This window comes from Chiloscyllium plagiosum, chromosome 21 (genome assembly GCF_004010195.1).
Source record: "Chiloscyllium plagiosum isolate BGI_BamShark_2017 chromosome 21, ASM401019v2, whole genome shotgun sequence".
NCBI lineage: Eukaryota > Metazoa > Chordata > Chondrichthyes > Orectolobiformes > Hemiscylliidae > Chiloscyllium > Chiloscyllium plagiosum.
Window position 1 is genome coordinate 57102262 of NC_057730.1, and position 22538 is coordinate 57124799.

The 22538-nt window shown below is 41.3% G+C and overlaps 1 protein-coding gene across 2 annotated transcripts in view; it reads right to left on the reverse strand.

Annotated features, from left to right (window-relative positions):
- Window positions 1-1329: 1329 nt before the first annotated feature.
- The window catches only part of smg1 (SMG1 nonsense mediated mRNA decay associated PI3K related kinase), a 170869-nt gene continuing 149660 nt past the window's right edge, over window positions 1330-22538 (reverse strand). For both annotated transcript variants that reach the window (XM_043712155.1, XM_043712156.1), the window contains 6 exons: window positions 22104-22331; window positions 18767-18978; window positions 12866-12972; window positions 11865-12044; window positions 11054-11160; window positions 1330-2362 (listed from right to left, as the gene is read on the reverse strand). In XM_043712155.1, the coding sequence (XP_043568090.1) occupies window positions 2285-2362; window positions 11054-11160; window positions 11865-12044; window positions 12866-12972; window positions 18767-18978; window positions 22104-22331 (912 nt within the window). In that variant the 3' untranslated portion in view covers window positions 1330-2284. The remainder of the gene's footprint in view (window positions 2363-11053; window positions 11161-11864; window positions 12045-12865; window positions 12973-18766; window positions 18979-22103; window positions 22332-22538) is intronic.

The following is a 22538-nucleotide window of genomic DNA, read 5'->3' on the forward strand; positions in this document are numbered from 1 at the left end:
TGGAAATACGGTCCAGGATGTAAAGTGTAGCAGTTCAATATTTTATCATTTTAATTAGTTGAGATTTTATAAACAATGTGCATAATACAAACAGGATTCATATTCAAGTACAGATATCAAACGCACCATTTCCCATTCAATTTTCTCCACGAAAGAATTTGCAGTTACATACGCCTTTCACAACCTCAGGATATCTTGAACCGATTCACAGCCAATGAAGTATTTCGGGAGTGTAGTCACTGCTCCGCATGTCAAATTAAATGCATAACTTCCTTTCATAATTTTTTGGTAAATTAATTTTACATTTATCAGGATGGCATCATATTATAAAGAGGTTTCAGCAGCTCATTTGTTCCAAAATGAGTAGACTGAACTTCCTTTCCAAAGTCAAAGTCAGAGCTACAGTTAGAATTTCAGTCTGACGCTTGTAATCTATTGTTTTGTATGCATCAGTTTTGCACATTCTTGACCACACTTGGTTTGGGAATCCCTTAGTGGGAGAGAACAAAATCTTCAACAGTAAACATTAGCTCCTACTGCTTACTGACAGATGGCGAAGTAAAATATGGCAAAGAATTCTAAGAACGATCTAGTCCACTGCAACCTTTCAGCTGGAGGATAGTTTCATGATAGGAACCAGAAAAAGAATTTTTTTTAATGAAGAGGGAGGAGAGACTGTAATTCTCTCAAATAACTTCTTTAAAAGTACATTTAATTTACTTTAAATTAGTAATAGATGCAGGAAGTTGCAATCAAAATGATATGGCAAGCATGTGTGATTTGATGGTTTGTATCAATCTATATAATGCTGAGAAATGATTTTCTTTACAAGATGAAGTTAAACCATTTTGTGACAGTTTTAAAGTACCACACACCATATACCTCCACCAACAGACATTCTTTATCACTTTTGCCAGCTAAATGTAAAACACAGTTAAGAATCTACATTGCTAAAAATAAGTCCAATACAATAAGGGTGGGTGCGTGAAAGGAACTTTCCTTTTATGTGAAAGGAACTTCAATCTTCATTTTGTGATTTATAATGTCCAAAGCATTTATGAAACGATGAAATCACCAACATGTCAAACACAGCACTGATCATCAGAACAAGTCGGGTTGGGGGCATTTGGGTGCAGAGAGTGGCTAGTAAAAGCCAGAGGATGAAGGGGTGAGGTTGTGAGTGCGTAGAAAGAGCAGATATTTTCTAAACACCTCGAAATAATGCTGACTTGGGATCACTGAGAAAGAGCCGAATAAAAAGGAAAAGCACAAGCAAAAACAAGCCAAAGAATCAAGATTAATTAAAAAAACACTTGTGATCATGGGGTGTCACTTTCAAATACATTTTTGAGGGTTTATTCAGCATTTTTATTCATACAAATGGCAAAACCTGCATGATAAAGATACACAAAAATATCCATGACCTTTTATTTCCAAGTAACAAAACGGGAAGGAAAAAAAGCACTTTAAAGTGTATGCATAGAAACACCTAACCCTTTAGTTTACCATGAATTTGTCAATGCTTTCATGTAGTCTTCCAGATTGTGCACCTTGCAAAATGTTTACATTAAAATGGGTGATGACTACTACTGAATTTCAATCACAGTAAACAGAATTACAGGCATCGGAGAAGCACTTTGCTGAACTAGCATACACCTATAAGAGAAAGCGAACAAAAAGATCAGGGTGGTGTCACCTTCCTCACACAAGTCTTGTGTAGTATTATCCAATCTTAGTTTTTGGGCTGCTTCTGGAGTCCATAGTTTCTCCCAGCCTTGGTTTTCTTTCTGGATGGCCATCTTCAAGGGCAAGTCAGCCAGTGAAGTCGTTATCCAACTGGAATCACGTGAATCAAAGAGATTTCTTTCCTCAGGACCCCAGTTTTCTCAATTACCTTTCAGTAGGGTTTAGTACTTTGTGACTTGAATGTTCACAGGGCAGATGGAATTTAGGTTTTCAAAATCACTCTGTACTCAGTAGGATAGCAACCGTTTCTGCACCTACCCCCTCGATACTTCTGCAGTTCTTGTATGACAGAAAGACAATCATGTAATTCAGACTGGGCGCTATGGCCCTTGACCTTGGGGTGCAGACCGTATAAGCATATCCCTGAGTGCAGCCTTCTGACTAATCACTCCGAATGCACGGGGATTCCTAGATTACCTCAGATTAAGCCCCAGAATACATCAACACCGGCCATGGTACGGCTATAGATGCCTGTGGCTGAGTTGATTCTGGTGGATGTCTGACTTCATTGAACCAGAGAGATCCACTGTATTCCAGTTCATACCCATGCTGTCCAACCTTCATACAGCTGTGCCAAGTTATCTAGATTAGTAGCCTCTTTAATCACGTAATCAACCTAGAAAATACAATGAATAAGAATTTTGTTTAAAAACTGATACATCAACTTAACAGAAATATGGGTTAAAGCCCAATGATAGTAAATAAAACAAAAGTGAAGCTGGTGTTTGGGGACAAATTCAAACAGTTTCCTAATAGTCGACATATTTATTTGGAGAATAGGCAAAGAAATCAATTTTACTCATTAGACTCAAATTTGAAAAAGAATCTAAACTTTGAGATATGTAAAAGCCTACAAGAAAAAGCGAGAGTAAACCATTCAGCCCTTCAGAGCTGCTCAGCAACCCAGTAAGATCGTGGCCACTCCCGATGTAGTCTTGAGCTTGGCAAAAGTGAGGACTGCAGATGCTGGAGATCAGATTCTAGATTAGAATGGTGCTGGAAAAGCACAGCAGGTCAGGCAGCATCTGAGGAGCAGGGAAATCGATGTTTCGGGTATAAGCAGGATTCCTGATGAAGGGCTTTTGCCCAAAACGTCGATTTTCCTGCTCCTTGAATGCTGCCTGACATGCTGTGCTTTTCCAGCACCACAGTAGTCTTGAGCTTGCCATCCCACCTGGATTTGCCAGCCCATCCTAACCATTACAGACATAGTCATCTCTGATCATGTTCTTGAATTAATCATCACCCACATCCTATTCTCTCCTAAATCTGTTCCAGAAAATACCCTCTCCCAATTCACTTAAAACTTCAAAACAACTAGTCTTTGGTCCACAGTTTGACACAAGACATCTGCATCTACTGATCTGCTCAACCACACTCAACCCACCCTGGCAATCCCTCTGATACAGCCTCCAGCTCCACTCACTTAAATGAAGGGACACAAACTTAAAAGGACACAGCAGACAACTAACCACCCATGGGTGCAGATCAAACCAAGGAGAGCCAATGGATGTTATCTACCTGGATTTCATGAAGGCCTTTGACAAGGTGCTGCTTAGGAGGCCATTGAGTAAGATAACGGCTCATGGGGTCACAGGCAAGGTGCTAGCATTGACTGAAGCTTGGCTATCTGCCAGAAACAGAGTGGGGATAAACAGGTCCTTCTCAGATGGCAGCCGGTGACAAGTGGTGTTCCGCAAGGCTGAGTGTTGGGACAACAACTTTTCACTTTATATATTAACGATCTAGATGAAGGAACTGAGGGCATTCTGGATAAGTTTGCAGAAGATACAAAGATAGATAGAGGGACAGGTAGTATTGAGGTGACAGGTTGGCTACAGAAGGACTTGGACAGGTTGGGAGAGTGGACAAGGAAGTGGCAGATGGAATACAACATGGGAAAGTGCGATGTCATGCATTTTGGCAGAAAGAATAGAGGCATGGATTATTTTCTCAATGGGGATAAAATTCAGAAGTCTGAAGTGCAAAGGGACTTGGGAATTCTAGTCCAGGATTCCCTCAAGATAAACTTGCAGGTTGAATCAGTAGTTAGGAAAGCAAATGCAATAAAGGCATTAATTTTGAGAGTATTTGAATACAAAAGCAGGGATGTATTTCTGAGGCCCTATAAGGCTCTGGTTAGACCACATGTAGAATATTATGCACAGTTTTGGGCCCCAGGAAGGCTGTACTGGCCCGGGAGCGTGCTCAGAGGAAGTTCACATCCCAGGAATGAAAAGCTTAGCATACGAGGAACATTTGAAAACTCTGGGTCTATACGCAATGGGGTTTAGAAGGATATGGGGGGATCTAATTGAAACATACAGAATACAGAATGGCCTAGACAGAGCAGATGTTGGGAAGATGTTTCCATTGATAGGAGAGACTTGGACCAGAAGGCATATCTTTGGAGTAAAGGGAAGACCCTTTAGAACAGAGATAAGGAGAAACAGCTTCAGCCATAGAGTGAGGAATCTATGGAATTCATTGCCACAGAAGGCCGTGGGGGCCAGGTCATAGAGTATATTTAAGGCAGAGATAGATAGGTTCTTGAGTATCAAGGGGACCAAGGGTTATGGGGAGAAAGCGGGAGAATGGGGGTGAGAAACTTATCAGCCATGATTGAGTGGTGGGGCAGACTCGATGGGCTGAATGGCCTAATTTCTGCTCGTGTATTATGGTCTTATTGGTGAAACTGATCACCCATACAAGATCATTTTGGGATACACAGATAATCTCTAACTTCATTTCACCACTGCAGTCTTAAACTCCTCTCCCCTTCAATAGCAAATGCCATACACCATGGATTTCTTTGTCACCAAGATCAAGGCGATGTGATCTGCTGGCATGTCGCACCTTCCACTAGCTCACCTGGCCTATACTGTTCACTATTTTCTGAACTTGCATCTTTCTCAGCTTTCTCCCATCTCCCCTTGTTCCGTACTCACCTTTCCATGAAATCCACCTCCTGTTCTCATGACCTTATTAATTCCAATGTTAGCAGATATTGGGATTGCTTTGCTTTCTTCTGGTGTTGTTTTTGTCTCTCTCTCTCTCCTCAATCTGTCATCACCCTGGTCCTGAAAATACCAACCCTTGACCACCTCAGTCTTAGCAAACTCCATTCTATCTCCAACCTCCCTTAATTTTCCAAAGTTCTTGAACCTGCATTGTTGCTTCCCAAACCTGTTCCATCTTTCCCAGAACTTTATGTTTGAATCTCTCTAGTCAGGTTTCCTCCAGTTGTACAAAACCAAAAGGGCTCCAAGCACGATCATCACCTATACGACAGTTACCCTTGACCGTTTACAGCGTGGCACACTGGAACATTAGGCGAGAAGACATAGGAGCAGGAGTAAGCCATGCAGCCCGTCCAGTCTGCTCTACCATTTAACAAAATCATGGCTGCATCTGATAAACCTCAACGCCACTCACCAACCTTTTCACTGTAACCTTTGACTTCCTTACTGATTAAAAATCCCTTAGCCTTGAATAACCCAGCTTCAACAGCAATAGGCAAATATTGTGAACCAACACAAATTTGGCAAGATGCACTATTGTGATTGGCACAAACCATTTTGCATAATAATTGAGCATTAGGTATCTTAAGAATTGCATATCTCACAGTATTTCAAACATGAAAATATGTTTATCCATGCATAGAGACAGTTTGTTTTGTCATTACAAACACAAAAAGGAGCACTATTATAATTCTAATTGCACGCCAACCATGATTAGTTTCATAACAGAAACAGCAGCATCTCTGGGAAGAAATCAGAGTTAATGTTTCAGGTCTGCTAAATCCACCAGAAAGTACAGGTTATCTTGCAAGAGCGAAACTGGTTTTGTTGAAACAGCAATGGTTTAATAATCAGTGTAATAATCTGTTTTCTGCATGGATCCTCTCAGGATGACTACGATCAATGCAATTTGAAATCTCAAATTAAGTTTGGTATGTAATGCTGTCTCTATCAGCAGTGAGATCTAAATTTCCTTAATATGGAGCTGCCAATGTTGGATTGGGGTGAATAAAATTAAAAATCACAACACCAGGTTATAGTCTAACAGGTCTATTTAGAATTACTAGCTTTCAAAGTGCTGCTCCTTCATCAGGTAACTAGGTCTGAAAGTTAGTGCTTCCAAGTAAACCTGTTGGACTATAACTTGGTGTTGCGAGATTTTTAACTAAATTTCCTTAGGCTGTGATCTCATTTACATCAAGTAATTTGCTGCTTGTTGTATCATACCTACTAAATTCTTCTTCAATCCCCATTCTCCACACTCAAGCTTAATTTGACAGGGCATAGGGTCCCCAGAGTTTGTCTCCACATTAAAATGACAGGACTGCAGATTGGAGTGAATCTTTTCTTAATTCACCATTCTGATGAAGAGTCACCAGCCTTGAAATGTTAACTCTGCCTTCTTCCCAGAGGCTGCCAAACCTGCTGAGTTTCTCCAGCAATTTCAGTTTTTATTTCAAAATCTCCAGTATCCTGGTTCATGGTTTTATTTTCTACAGTCAGATTTATATCAGTTTGGCTTTCCACAGGATTTCCTTTTTACATTGCTGCAAATGGATAATAGCATTTATCATTGCTACTGTATTAATTACATTGCAAAGAATTTCTTTTGTTTTTCGCTTTCTTATAAGGACAGTCTAGTACAATACTCTCAGGATGCTCATCATGCAAAGCTAACTTGGACTTGTGGGAGTGTCAGAAGACACATGCTGAATTAAGAAAAATAATATGGTTCAATCTGCAATACTGGCATTTTCAAGTGTAGACAAACTTGAACCTATGGGGAACCTATGCCCTGTCAAATTAAGTTTGTGTGTGGAGACTGTGGATTGAAGAATTTAGCAGATATGATACAACGACCAGATTACCTAATCCTAAATGAGATCACAGCCCAAGAAAATTTATGATTTGGAGGTGCCGGTGTTGGACTGCGTGTACAAAGTTAAAAATCGCACACCAGGTTATAGTCCAACAGGTTCATTTCAGGTAGGTGTGGCCCCATCTAGGGCTGTGCTGTGAAACAGAGGGCCTCTGATAAACAGTGGGGTGGCTGGTCTGAATCAATTTAAAGAGACATCTGCTAATTTGTGTGTTCTTAAATGGGAAGTTACTTCATTTTGCAGTCCTCACAAGCTGGGTGAATATTGTGAAGCAAGACAAATCTGTCATACATCTTTCACACAAGTTGAGCATTAGGCATCCCAAATGGATATTGCCTTTCAAAGTTGTAAATGTGATATGGTGTCAAATGCATCAGAGGTCAGTTTAGAGATAGGACAAATGCTGGACTTCTAAATTTCCTTGTTAAAAATCACACACTACCAAGTTATAGTCCGACACATTCATTTGGAAGCACTAGCTTTCAGAGTGCTGCTCCTTCATCCACCTGACAAAGAAGCAGCACTTTGAAAGCTACTGCTTCCAAATAAACCTGTTGTTATGATTTTTAACAAGGAAATTTAGAACTTGCTACTGATAGAGGCAGTGTTGCATGCCAAACGTAATTTGCGATTTCAAATTACACTGATCATAGTCATATGGAGAAAACAATTCTGATTATTAAACTATTGTTGCTTCAAATAAATTGATTAGCTTTCACTTGGTAACTTGGATTCTTATTGATTTTTGTAACATGAACTGCAAGGCAACGTCAGCACTTATCACTTATTCCTAACTGCCGTCCACAAGATGGTGACCAGCTGCCTATGTGAACTGCTGCAGCCCATGCTGTGTAGGCACTCGGTGCCTTTCTCTGTAGCAATTTGATACAACCCAGTGGTTTGTCAAGCCATTTCAGAGAAACATTAAGCAACCGATACTTACTGTAATTAACCCAGGTATAGATGATGGAATTTCTTTCCTGAAGGACATTAGTGAACTAGGTGAGTTTTTATGGCACTCAAAGTTTGTGATGTGTGGGATCAAGTACCCATATTTCCAGATCATTACTCCAGGCATCTGGATTGTGAGTCCAGTATCACTACTGCTGGCTACCATCCTCAGTGATGCTGCAGTTTCCTATCTTATTGATCCATCCTTGCCAATTACTTATCTCAGTACAAGAATCTTCTGTTATTTGCTAGTTTACCACTTTTTATTTGAATAAGGAATTCCTCTCTAAACCGCTCTATCGTTTGCTTTGTATATAAACACACTCCGTAAAATCCTTCTTGGACTTTGAATCCAACTTTTGGCCATTTGTCTTTATCTGGCTGCTTTTTTAAAAAAAAAATCACCGAATGTGGGCATTGCTGGCTGGGCCAGCTTTTTACCGCCCATCCTCACTGCTTGAGGTGGCGAGCTTCCCTCTTGAAATGGCTGCAGTCTCCAGGCACACTCGTCGTGAAGTCCCTCCGCTGGTGGCACGCTCGCTGTGGAGTCCCTCCATTTGGGGCGCGCTCACGGTGAAATCCATCTATTTGGTGTGCACTCACGGTGGAATCAGTTGAACCCAGGTTTGGTAGAAGCCAACAACAACAATTACTTACAAATGAAGTCCAGCATTTGTCCTATCTCTAAACTGACCTCTGATGCATTTGACATCATGCCACATTTACAACTTTGAAAGGCAATATCCATTTGGGATGCCTAATGCTCAACTTGTGTGAAAGATGTGTGACAGATTTGTCTTGCTTCACAATATTCACCCAGCTTGTGAGGACTGCAAAATGAAGTAACTTCACATTTAAGAACACACAAGTTACCAGATATCTCTAAATTGATTGAGACCAGCCTGTACATCTGAGGTCCTCTGTTTCACAGTACAGCCCTGGGTGGGGCCGCACCTACCTGATCCAATGAAGCCAGCAAAATCTCCTAAAAACAGCTTCTAGTCTCTGATATGGTCACTTACAGAGACTCCACGGCTGTGCCTTCAGCTTTACAACAATACTCTGCTCCTCAGTGACAGCATCCATCAATGTTAGCTTCTGTTCTATATTCTTATGATGCTCAGCTTGACACTGCACCATCTTCTGACAAACTTTAGGTCAGCTTATGGTTTCTCCAGTTCAACAACAGAAAGCAAAAAGCCACTGTGTCACCTCTTAAAATAATAACTCTGGTTCCATGGTCATCTTGCTGCTCTCCAATCTGACTACCCAACAGGGAGCAAGCATGGACATACAGCAAGTAATTGGGAAGACCAATGGAAGGGTGCTGTTTACTGCAAGAGAAATGGAATGTAAAAGTAGAGATTGTACAGTTAAACAGGGCATTAGTGATACAGCTTGGGTACTGGGTGCAGATTTGGATTTGTTATTTAAGATAAGGACATAATTGCACAAAAAGCAAACAAGAGAAGGTTCATTCAACTGATGGCTACATTAAGGTGAGGGTAAGAGCCATGTTAAAGGAGGGAGATTGGAGAGATTGGGCTGGTATCCAGCAGAACTCAGAACAACAAGGTGAATCTTATTGGAATCTATAGGATCCTGTTGGGAACGCAGATGATGAAACGATGGCTTCTTTTGTGGGAAAGATAACAAGGGGACACAGTTTAAAAATAAGGGATCTCCCATTTAAGATCAAGGTGAAGAAATTTTTTCCTTTGAAAGGGTTGAGAATTTATGGAACACACTTCCTTCAAAAATCAAAGCTAGGCCATGGAATATTTTTAAGGGGGAATATGCTAGATTCTTGACCAACATGGGACTAAAAGGTTATCAGGGTAGACAGGAAAGTGGAGTTGAAGCCATTAGCCACAATCTTATTGAATGGCAGAACAAACGCAAAGAGTTGTATATCCCTGAAGGGCTTTTGCCCGAAACATCAATTTTCTTGCTTCTCGGATGCTACCTGACCTGCTGTGCTTTTTCAGCACCACTAATCTAGACTCAAAGGGTTGTATAGCCTATTTCAAATATGTATGCTTATGATTGTACCAGATAATGCTTGGGTGTTTTGTTCAATCCAGAATTGATCAAATATCATTGTAAAATTATTAATTTCACCTTCATTTCACCAGCCTTCACTTTTACATTGCAACTATTACTTAAGCATTTTAAGGTGACAGGAGAGAGACTTGAAAAAACTAAGAGGCAAATTATTTTTTATACAGAAGGTGTTTGTGCGTGGAATAAACTTCCTGAGAAAGTGGTGGTTGCAAGTACACAAAGTTTAAAAGATATTTGGAGAAGTACATGAATAGGAAAGATTTGGAGGGATCTGAGGCTAAAGTGAGGCAGATGGTGGAGATGAGAGTCGAGAGTGTGGTGCTGGAAAAGCACAGGTCAGGCAGCATCTGAGAAGCAGGAAAAACAACATTTCGGGCAAAAGCCTTTCATCAGGAATGAGGGATATGAGCTAAGAGTAGGCAGCTGGGAAAAGTGGAGTTTGGTATTATGTTAAGCATGCATTGGTTGGACCAAAGAGTCTGATTCAATGCTGCATGACCCAATGACTGTGTCTCAGTTTCCTCACTTGCCCTCTTTGCCAACCTCTGACACACTGTCCCACTGCAGCACTGCCTGCTCAGCATCACATCCCTGTTACTGTGTAACCATCATGTTTTCATTCATCCTTCCCTCCTCAACCTAAACCATCCCAGCGCTGAACCTCTTCTACTAACGTGAAATTAAATTCAAAGTTTGGGAGAAGATTTGTAGCTCGGGTGCTCGTTGTTGGTAGTTCTGTTCGCCGAGCTGGGAATTTGTGTTGCAGACGTTTCGTCCCCTGTCTAGGTGACATCCTCAGTGCTTGGGAGCCTCCTGTGAAGCGCTTCTGTGATCTTTCCTCCGGCATTTGTAGTGGTTTGAATCTGCCGCTTCCGGTTGTCAGTTCCAGCTGTCCATTGCATTGGGTCCAGATCGATGTGCTTATTGATTGAATCTGTGGATGAGTGCCATGCCTCTAGGAATTCCCTGGCTGTTCTCTGTTTGGCTTGTCCTATAATAGTAGATCACAGAAGCTCTTCACAGGAGGCTCCCAAGCACTGAGGATGTCACCTAGACAGGGGACGAAACGTCTGCAACACAAATTCCCAGCTCAGCGAACAGAACCAGAACAGTGAAATTCAATCCTCCACCTTTGGCTCTGACACAGCCCCTCCTCTTCACTATTGACAGCTGGGCTGTCTGCTGAAATAGCACAATGCTCTGGAACACTTTCCCTCCCAATACCAATACTCTTTCCCATAATGACAAACCTCCTTGTAATCTAGATCTTGAACAAAACTTTGTCACCACCACAATATCCTATTTACATACAAAAACAGCAGATGTTATACTTTGGGTTTCCTATCAGAGACATATCGTTAAAGAGACAAATATGCCATTACAATGTTGTACCTGTTCAGCAACAGTCATTCTTCTGTTGGGATCCACATCTCTACCTTCCAACTTGGCCTTCACTCTTTTCCACACACTGACAGCGTAGGAATTTCGTTCCTGAACGGCTAAAATACAAAGAAGATAAAACTTGTACCTTCTATTTTGCTTTAAGTTAGACATCTTAGCAAGTACAGCCGTTAATAAAAGGCAAACAAACAGAAAGTGCTGGAAATGCACAGATCAGACATCGACTGAAAGGAAAGAAAAAGTCTTTCAATAGGTCAATCTAAAATAACAAAGATGTTTCACTTTCCATAGGTGAGGCAGAGTGGCTGAGTATTTCCAGCAGCTTTGTTTTTTTCATTTCATATTCCCAGCATCAGCAACATTATACTTTCAGGTAATACACAGGGGCGGCACGGTGGCACAGTGGTTAGCACTGCTGCCTCGCAGCGCCAGAGACCCGGGTTCAATTCCCGCCTCAGGCGACTGACTGTGTGGAGTTTGCACGTTCTCCCCGTGTCTGCGTGGGTTTCCTCCGGGTGCTCCGGTTTCCTCCCACACTCCAAAGATGTGCAAGTCAGGTGAATTGGCCATGCTAAATTGCCCGTAGTGTTAGGTAAAGGGGTAAATGTAGGGGTATGGGTGGGTTACGCTTCGGCGGGTCGGTGTGGACTTGTTGGGCCGAAGGGCCTGTTTCCACACTGTAAAGTAATCTAATCTAATCACAAAAGTACAACAGTCCCTATACATTCCAAAAATCTTTGGATCAGTAAGGTCAGGGTTCAGGTTGGAAATGACATCAATCTATTTGTGAAAGGAAACTTACCTTTCCCAGTCTTGGGATCTCTGGCTGCCTTCTTAGGACTTGGAGCAACATTCTTTGCCAGCCCTATGGATGTTCCTGGTGGAGTATTTGCTGAAGCAGCTAGGTTTCTCTGAGCCATCTTCCGTGCATTCTGTGACATCACTTCTGGTTGTGTCTTTTGAGTTGTACTGCTGCGAACTGCTGCAGAAACAAAAGATGTTGGGTACTTAAAGCAATTGCCTGCTTTATTTATAGGAAGTGATGAATTAAAAGAAAAAAATTCTATTTTGAGAAAGAGGACAATAAAGTGGATTTAAACACAGTGCTCAAAGACCAGTGTTCCAATGCAATAAAAATTGTACTCAAAACCTGCAGGAAGAGATGAGTGAACTTGTGCAATCACAATGAGGCACCTAATCAACAATAAATCTCAAATTCAAAAGTTGGCAAATTCCCTCAAGCAGTTGTGGTAAGAGTAAAGAATCATTACTCTTTCTGTATTGAAGATTTTCAATAAGTAAACCTAGTTCTTCAGACTAAAAGGGGTCAAAGGATATAAAGTAGACAGCGTACTGAATTGAAAAATCAGTTGTGACATATTGAACGGAGGAACAGACCTGATTGGCTGAATGGCTTACTTCTGCTACTATTTTTTTTGTTTGAACAATACAAATCCATTAGTCTATTTGAAAGTGTGTGTCATGACCGAATACAAAATAATAATTCTTTTATGAAGTGACATTTGGTAACTATAGAATCTTGTTCAAAAGGGGGGGGGGCAGTGGCGAGCGCATGCAGTCAAAGCTTTTCATCCTGCACTCTTCTGGACAAATACTAGAGCATCAATTTCAAATGAACAGAACTATTTATACCACAAGAAATTTATGGTTAATCATTTATTATTATGTAATAAATGCATGTTATAAGTTTCAAGGACTTCTTGATATTACAGTCAGCATTACTTCAGGGGAGTAGCAAGTGAAGGTTGAAAATTCAGTGCGAAGTTGAACATGAATGTTTACCTGCTGCAAAACTGGGCTGAAAGGCAGAGACAGAAGTTGGGCTTGAACATTCGTTAGATTTATCTGTGACGAGTGGAGATGCAAAGCTGACAAGATCATTGTAGACGCTGAAAGACAAGGACAAAAGTTACAATTGAAAACAAGGCAAATGAAAGAGATAAAAATCAGCTGAATATCATAACTATTGGTGAACTAGCATATGCTTTCCTCAGAGGCTAGTGAACTGTAAATTTACCTCAGGCAACATGAATTGGGGTTAATGAAATGCAGGCAGCTCTTCTATAACACAATGGTTGCGTTCTTGTGCTACCGCATGTTATAGAAAATGTGCGCTTTAGAAACTGCCCTTATAGTGCTGGCAATGTAATTGTGTTACAGTCAACACACATTAAAAGTTCGTGCTTTAGAAACAATATCCTCAATTCGTCAATCGCGTTAGTGAATTTATGTTAACAAAATACATGTTATCAAAGAACACCTGTAGATGGTTATTCACAGTCCTGCTTTTAATTTGTGGATAAAGCACAGGGTGTGTAAAAACTGGTGATCAGATGCTTCTTCTTTTTCTATCTCCTGCTCTTTTCTCTCCTGCTGAAGGCACATGGAGAATTAATTCTAGTGGCAAACAGTACAATTGTCCTGTGCTCATATCAGGCTAACCAGAGCACCAGCAAACCAGGGAGCGGAGACTGTAGCTATGCTGAATCCGGTCTTCATCTGATGGCTGCTCTAGCGCATTTTTCCTACCAGCCTCTCACCACCTGAGATAATGGAAGCTAACACTAAGACCATCACCAGTAACTAACTGCACACAGATTAGGGACCAAAGCACAAAGCCTTCTTGACCAATATGGTTTAGCGCCAGATGATAAAGGTTCATTTATCCACGAGCCAGTGGATAGTGGTAGGTCCCAAATAATTACATGACATGATAAAAGGTCATTATAACAGACAATGAATTGATGCATTTTCTAAAAATGCTCATTTCTCAGGCAGATTGAAGGTTACAGGTTCGAATCCTCATCTACTCTGAATTGGATTATCTTGTTGTGAAAAGATTTTACGAACAATCCTGCCAAAAATAGGATCTTTTCTCTCCACAAATTTCTATACATTAAAATTGATGGATACAACATTGTGGACAGCAAGCCAACAATTTCTATTTACCCACTCCCAACGGATGTGGCTGTTTTAATTCAGAAAGTTCTGAGTGAGGCTGGTGCTGACACCAGTGATTTAGCGTTTTGGGGGCGGGGGGGAGGGGGAGAGAAATTTGCTAATGCTCTTCAGGTGGGTTTAAACTAATTCAGGTGGGGGATGGGACCCTAAATTGTCATTCAAATATAGAGGAGGTTGTGTAGGGAGGTCTGAAATAAGGTTTCAGGGTCATAAGAGGGCACTGGCAAGCAAAAGGTTGGTTTGAAGGGTGTCTATTGCAACGCCAGGTGCATCCAGAATCAGGTGGGTGAACTTGCAGCATGGGTCGGTACCTGGAATTTTGATGTTGTGGCCATTTCAGAGACATGGGAAGAGCAGGGACGTGAATGGTTGATGCAAGTTCCGGGATTTAGATGTTTCAGTAAGAACATAGAAAACGGTAAAAGAGGGGGTGGTGTGGCACTGTTAGTGAAGGACAGTATTACAGGTTGCAGAAAGTGTGTTTGAGGACTCATCTACTGAGGTAGTATTAATGGTTGCAGAAAGGACATTTGAGGACTTGTCAACTGAGGTACTATGGTTGAGAATAGAAACAGGAAAGGAGAGGTTACCCTGTTGGGAGTTTCCTATAGGACTCTGAATAGTCCCAGAGATGTAGAGGAAAGGATAGCAAAGATGATTCTCATTAGGAGCAAGAGCGACAGGGCAGTTGTTATGGGGGACATCAACTTCCCAAATATTGACTGGGAATGCTATAGTTCAAATACTTTAGATGGGTCAGTTTTTGCACAACGTGTCCAGGAGGGTTTCCTGTCACTGTACGTAGACAGGCCAACAAGGGGCGAAGCCACATTGGATTTGGTACTGGGTAATGAACCCAGCCAGGTGTTAGAATTGGAGGTAGGTGAGCACTTTGGTGATAGCAACCACAATTCAGTTATGTTTAGGGCTTTAGTGACAGAAAGGGATAGGTATATACTGCAGGGCAAGAGCTACTGCTGTGGGAAAGACAATTATGATGCGATTAGACAAGATTTAGGATGCATAGGATGGGGAAGGAAACTGCAGGGAATGGGCACAATAGAAATGTAGAGTTTATTCAAGGAACAGCTACTGCGTGTCATAGAACATAGAAAAATACAGCGCAGTACACCTCTATCAAGTCACCCCTAAACCTTCTTTTCTCCAATGAAAACAGACCCAAGTGCCTCAGCCTTTCCTTGCTAAGTATGTACCTGCCAGGCAGGGATGAAGGTGTCAAGCGCAGAAGCCGTGGTTTACTGAAGAAGTTGAATCTCTTGGCAACAGGAAGAAAGCTTACGTTAGAATGGGATGTGAAGGCTCAGTCAGTGCAATTGAGAGTTACAAGATAGCCAGTAAAGTCCTAAAGAGAGAGCTAAGAGGAGCAAGGAGGGGACATGAGAAGTTGTGGGTGAATAGAATCAGGGAAAACCCTAAAGCTTTCTACAGGTATATAAGGGATAAAAGACTGACAACAATAAGATTAGGGCCAATCGAGGACAAGAGTGGGAAGTTGTGCATGGAGTCAGAAGAGAGAGGGAAAGCCATAATTGAATATTTTTGTCAATTTTCAGACTGGAAAAAGACAATGTTGTTGAGGCAAATACTGAGAAACAGGCTACTAGGCTAGGTGGGATTGAGGTTGACAAGGAGGTGCTGTTAGAAATTCTGGAAAATGCAAAAATAGCTACGTCCCCATGGCCTAATGGGAGTTATCCTAAGATTCTCTGGGAAATCAGGGAGGAGATTGCAGAGCCTTTGGCTTTGATCTTTATATCAGTATTGTCTACAGGAATAGTGCCAGAAGACTGGAGGATAGCAAATGTTGTTCCCTAGTTCAAGAAGGGGAGTAGAGACAACCCCAGTAATTATAGATCAGTGAGCCTTACTTCGGTTATGGGTAAAGTGTTGGAGAAGGTTATAAGAGATAGGATTTAGAATCATCTCGACAGGAATAAGTTGATTAGGGATAGTCAACACTGTTTCATGAAGGGTAAGTTGTGCCTCACAAACCTTATTGAGTTCTTGGAGAAGGTGGCCAAACAGGTGGATGAGGGTAAAGACGTTGGTGTGTGTTGATGGATTTCAGTAAGGCGTTTAATAAGGTTGCCCATGGTAGGCTATTGCACAAATTACGGAGACATGGGGTTGAGGTTGATTTAGCAGCTTGGATCAGAAATTAGGTAGCTGACAGGAGACACAGGATGGTGGTTATGGGAAATGTTCATCCTGGAGTTCAGTTACCAGTGGTGTCCCACAATGATTTGTTTTGGGGCCACACCTCATTGGGGATTTTCTAGAGACCCCCTAATAGCAGTATGGAGATTGAAGAACTCCTAAGCCAGCAGATTTTGGAAAAAATGCAGGATGTAGCAGGGTTGTTGTTATGGGTGACTTCAAACTTTCCCAATATTGACTGGAACCTCCTTAGTGCAGATGGTTTGGATGGACCCGTTTTTGTCAGGTGCATTTAGGAGGGTTTCCTTACTCAGTATGTAGACAGACCAACGAGGGGAGGGGCCATTTTGGATTTGGTGCTCAGCAATGAGCCAGGACAGGTGTCAGATCTCGCTGTGGGAGAGCACGTTGGTGACAGTGATCACAACTGCCTCACATTTACCTAACCTTGGAGAGGGAAAGGAGCAGTTACCAAAGGAAGATACTTAATTGGGGAAAAGGAAATTATGACGCTATCAGACAGGAGTTGGAATTACAGACTGGGAGTGATTGTTCCACAGAAAGGGCACAGTAGACATGTGGAAACTATTTAAGGAGCAGTTGTTGAAAGTGATGCACAAATTTGTTCTTCTGAGACAGGCAAGGGGTAAGATTAAGGAGCCTTTGATGATGAGAACAGAGGAGCTTCTCGTCAAAAGGAAGAAGGCAGCTTACATTAGATGGAGGAAGCAAGATCTAGCACAGCTTTAGAGGATTACAGGCTTGCTAGAAAGGAGCTCAGAAATGGACTGAGGAGAAAGGTATAGAGGAGACATCACAGGAAGGTTCATTACACAGAGAATGCATGGAATGCAATGCCAGCAGTGGTGGTGGAATCAGAATCCTTAGGGACATTTATGCGACTGCTGGACATGCACATGGATAGCAGTGAACTGAGGTGCGATGGTTAGGTTATTTTATTTTAGATTAGGAATAATACTCGGCACAACATCGTGGGCCGAAGGGCCTGCTCTGTGCTATACTTTTCTATGTTCTATGCTGTTTGTCATTTTTTATAAACGTCCTGGATGAGGGCGTAGAAGGATGGGTTAGTAAATTTGCAGACACTAAGGTCAATGGAGTTGTGGACAGTGCTGAAGGATGTTGTAGGTTACAGAGGGACATAATAAGCTGCAGAGTTGGGCTGAGAGGTGGAAAGTGGAGTTTAATGTGGAAATGTGAGAGGTAATTCACTTTGGAAGAAGGAGTAACAGGAAAAAAAAGTACTGGGCTAATAGTAAGATTCTTGGTAGCGTGGATGAGCAGAGAGATCCCTGTATCCAAGTACATAGATCCCTGAAAGTTGCCACCCAGGTCGATAGGGTTAAAGCGGCGTACGGTGTGTTAGCTTTGCTTAGTAGAGGGACAGTCTCAGAACCATGAGGTCATGCTGCAACTGTACAAAACTCTGGTGTGGCCGCACTTGGAGTATTGCGTACAGTTCTGGTCACTACATTTTAGGAAGGACGTGGAAGCTTTGGAAAGAGTTCAGAGATTTACCCAAATGTTGCCTGGTTTGGAGGCAAGGTCTTACAAGGAAAGGCTGAGAGACTCGCTGAGAAGCGACTTAATTGAGGCATACAAGACAATAAGAGGGTTATATCGGGAGGACAGTGAGAGCCTTTTTCCGAGAATGGTGATGGATAGTATGAGGGGGCGTAGCTTCAAATTGAGGAGTGATAGGCATAAGACAGATGTCAGAGGTTGTTTCTTTACTCAGTAGTAGGGGCATGGAACACACTGTCTGCAACAGTAGTAGACTCGCCAACTTTATGGGCATTTAAATGGACATTGGATAGGCATACCGACGAGAATGGAATAGTGTAGGTTAGATGGATTTCAGATTATTTTCACAGGGTAGCAAAACATCAACGACTGAAGGGTCTATAATGTTCTAAGTTTTAAAATTACAGTTAAAACATTAACTGAGCCATGTCAATTTCAAGTTTTAGAACACTAAATTAGTTAATATATTACTGCAACATTTAACGTTATTCAAGAGACAAGGTAAATGGACTTCAGTAAGCTGCACACCTAGGTAGTAAATGAAAAGTTCCTGCACAGGCTGTACACAAGCTGTTTGAAAATATCACTTGCACTGAGCCATGCAAAAATATTTAATAGGACATGAAACTTAAACAAACCAGCTACGTACTACAAAGAGAGGGTAAACGGAAAGCAAGGTGGCACGAGTGCCCAGTGGTGAATAAATTATGCAAGTTTTAGAAAGCAAAATAAAGTGCTTACAAATTCATTACTATTTCACCCTGATATAAATAACAGCAAATCAGGTTCAAGACAATGGTCTGTGAAAAGCAATATACAAATGGTTAACTTTTGGTCCTAATTTCATATATACTCTCAGAAAAATAGCATGCTTCAACTGCAAACTGCACATTTATGACTGGTATCAAGAGACATTTTCTTTCAAGTTTTACTGGAGATGGGTCAAACCAAAGTGCCAACAAGTTGTATAACTTATTATAATTTTAGTATCTTCCTTACTTTAGGCTCTGAGATTTCATTTCCTTTAGAGTTGGTGTAATCTCCTGCAGCATTTCGACATGTTCCTGACTTCTGAGCTGTCCCATAGCCTGCACTATTGTGAACAGCACAGTTTGGATGTTATCCTGCCAAGACTTGTATTCAGCTAAAAACTGACGCACACTGTCCTCATAGGGAACATCTTCATTGTCTCCTAGAGCTGCTTCTTCATCCTTTTAATAGGAGCCAAAAAATGAGAAAACATTATTCTTTTCACGAGGGTGTTTCCCCACGTTAAATATATTTGCCGCCAATTCGATTTATTTTTGCAACAGAAAACATTTTACCAAATGATTGCAATGACTGATCACTTCAGAAAATTATTGTGCTTAGATACTGAGAAACTCTAGTTCCAAAAAAGAATTCAGCAATGGATACTGACAATGTACAGAAAGTTACTTTAAAAAGACAGAAAACCAAGAGACAGATGGCCACAGTTAGTTTGCATGCAGTGGGCACCCGAGGTGAAAGCACTTTCAAATCAGGACAAAATGAACTAAATTCTCCTTTCTATATGAGCCAAAAGTCTGGAATGCGGAATTAGCTTTAGTAACACTTAGTCCAGTTCATGGAGAGAAGAACCCATTAACACAAAACTGTCAGTGTTCTTTGCAGATGCAATTAGAATGACTGTTGGGGACAATGTGGTCATAGCTGACATCAAGGTATGAATTTACAGAGAGTAACGAATTCTACTTTGTCATGTAAACTATGATATACTGATTACTGAACCATTCGCCAGTTCAGCTGTTAACAGGACATTTGTATCGCTGCAATTTTGAACATTTGCAACACAGACTCTTAGGCTACAATTGACCAAGTTAGTTTGGCAAGGAAGTTATCTAAATGTCTGGTTCTTCTGTCCAAGTTTCTTCAGAGACATTTTGATTAATATTTTTAAAACTTCTTTAGAACAATCTCACTTTCTACTTGGTTCAGTATGAAGCCAGAGTCATGTTCCACAAGTTTAAGCCTAACGCTGACCTGGATCAAGTCATTTCTCTGCATTTAAAACATTCCAAAACTGCCTTTTGGAATTTGCTAGAAACCTAACTGCTTAATCTGGATTTACCTATTTATATACAAAATGTGAGTCAGAATGCAAAGTGTGAACATTTTGGCCACTGTGTGTAAACTAAATCTGAAAACCAGCTGTTATCACTGTCACAATCCCAAAACAGTCTCAGAATTGAAACCTTAATCAAATTAAGTATAAATACAGAAAAGTACACAGGTTAAACATCATTAGCAATAATTTAGATCAGAAATTTGCTCTACAGAAAAGACAAAAACTTCAATTACTACTACAAATTCACTTGCAATGTTTAAATAATAAAAGATTAACTTTCACTTAGTGCATCTGAGAACATATGCAAAAGCTGTCTTGAGGAGGAAACAAATTCAGACCACTTCCAAATGTGATCTTACATATAATTATGAGTTAAGGTCGAGGTGTTTGGAAGAGAGTTAAAAGTTTAAGTGACTAGTTTAATTTTTGTATATTACCAAACATTAAGGACTGGATGTAATGCATGGAAGAGACTGCAATTGGGCCCACTGAACTGAGAGGTCTTGTGTCAGCTTCCACTGAGGAGAGGATGCAGTCAGGCTCATTAATGATCCACTGATACGCATATGAGGCCACCACAATATATTGGTAACTAGGATGGTTAAAAGGAGGGCACACAGGTCTCAGCCTAGTGTGTGAAAGTGGGGCTAGTGTAAGAATTATTGTATTTTTAGTTCAGACTCAATGGACTGAAGGGTATGTTCTGTACTGTATAAACTGAGTCTCAGAAGGTAGCCCAGCAAAACCTGTTGGGGGTGGGAACCTCACCATCAGGGACTCTATAGCCGATTGGGGAACCAGGGATTAGGCAGGAGGATGATCACTGACAGCCATCCTTGCCTTGCCTTGCCACCTCTGCTGCACCTATCCCACTATCACTCAGCTGTGCTTGGGGCCTTTCCACGATTGGCTAAGAGCAGTGCTGCCAGCAACCTGCACTCTTATTGGTGGGCACTGAAGAGCTGCTGACTGGCTACATTTTGGACACTTGTGGAAGGCTTGAAGGTTAAGTGCCTGGTAGACACACTGCTTCATTGAGTCTCCCCCAAGCAAGCAGATGTATCTTCCCCATTAATTCTTCAAGAGATGATAACCTGGTTAGCCTGACTGAACTCTGGTCTAATTTCATGTGCATGTTCTGTCTCTCATTTGGGTAAACAGCTGTTTACTCATTTACACATGCAGAAACCTCAACTCGTTTGTGAGTAGATCAACATCCCTCCTGGAAAGGTGGATGGTTTGGTCACTTGAAATAGAGGCTCATGACCAACTGTAACCAATCAGCTCCAGGAAACACTCTACAGAGTGAACAGCAAGGTTGATCAAGTGATTCACATCACCATCTTTCTAAACTGTCAAAGTTATGGAAATACAGTAGCCCCCCTGTACACACGGAAGGCTGAAACTGCAGATAGGAGCGATGCCATTCATTTAAATGGGAAACATGCCTTCCCGGCAGCCTCCTGATCCATTGTTCTGGAAGGTTCCCTATACGTTTGGACCATGGTAAACCACGGGTGAGTGAAACCACCATCTTTCTAAACTGTCAAAAGTTATGGAAATACAGTAGCCCCCCTGTACACACGGAAGGCTGAAACTGCGGATAGGAGCGATGCCATTCATTTAAATGGGAAACATGCCTTCCCGGCAGCCTCCTGATCCCTTGTTCTGGAAGGTTCCCTATATGTTTGGACCATGGTAAACCACGGGTGAGTGAAACTGTGGTATCTGGACCCGCAGATAAGGGGGGGGGGTCGCCTTGTGGCATCAAACTGTCAAATTATGCAGTAAGGTGATTTAGCCAACCATCCTGGCTGTCTCATGTTCTGGTTTTTCCAGAATTTTTCCATATGAACTTCCCCAACACTTACTACATGTTGATCCTCCACTTCTAAAGGAAGCTTGAAACCAACATTCCAAACAAAATAGTCAACATCTACAATACTCAACTTGGAAGAGGTTGCTGCAACCATATACTACTTTCTCACATCTTTCACTGTAATATTTTGTTTTCCATTAACCTACAGAATCAATAGACAACCTCTGAATATTTGTGAATGGAAAGCAAAATACATTTTTAATTTTAACTCTCGATAGACTGTCTGGGAAACCTGACAGTTTAAATGGATTTGGAGACTACAAGTAAAATAGTCAGTAGACCACAAAAGCAGAAATAAAGTCTGAAAGCCATATCAGCCAATCCCCCCAAAAAACTAATGAAAGCATTACCTTTGCCATTGCTTTAAGTAGGTGTTTAACATCTGCCAAAAGTTTGTTATGGCCAGTAAGAACAGTTTTAATATTATCCACCAGCGTCTGTATTGTTTCACAAACTGCTTCAATCTGTTGCTCCTTCTCGGACTGCACTGCTCTCTGAGTTGACATATCTTGAGTCAGTTGTTTGTGAGCAGAAGAAAGCCATTCAGAACTTCCTATGGGATGTTCAAGACTGGTAGCCTGAAATAAATAGTAAACATCACACTTGATTGAAACTGCTTTGGGTATTTGATTGCGATAATGAGAATCTCATTTCTATTTGTGCGTGAGGCTACATTTCCAGAATCAGCTGCTGCAGTTAATCAGTGCAACTAAATTTTAAACACAGTCCCCAGATCCTCATAGTCTGTCAGTCATTCCTGACAGCATTGGTAGATTACACCATGT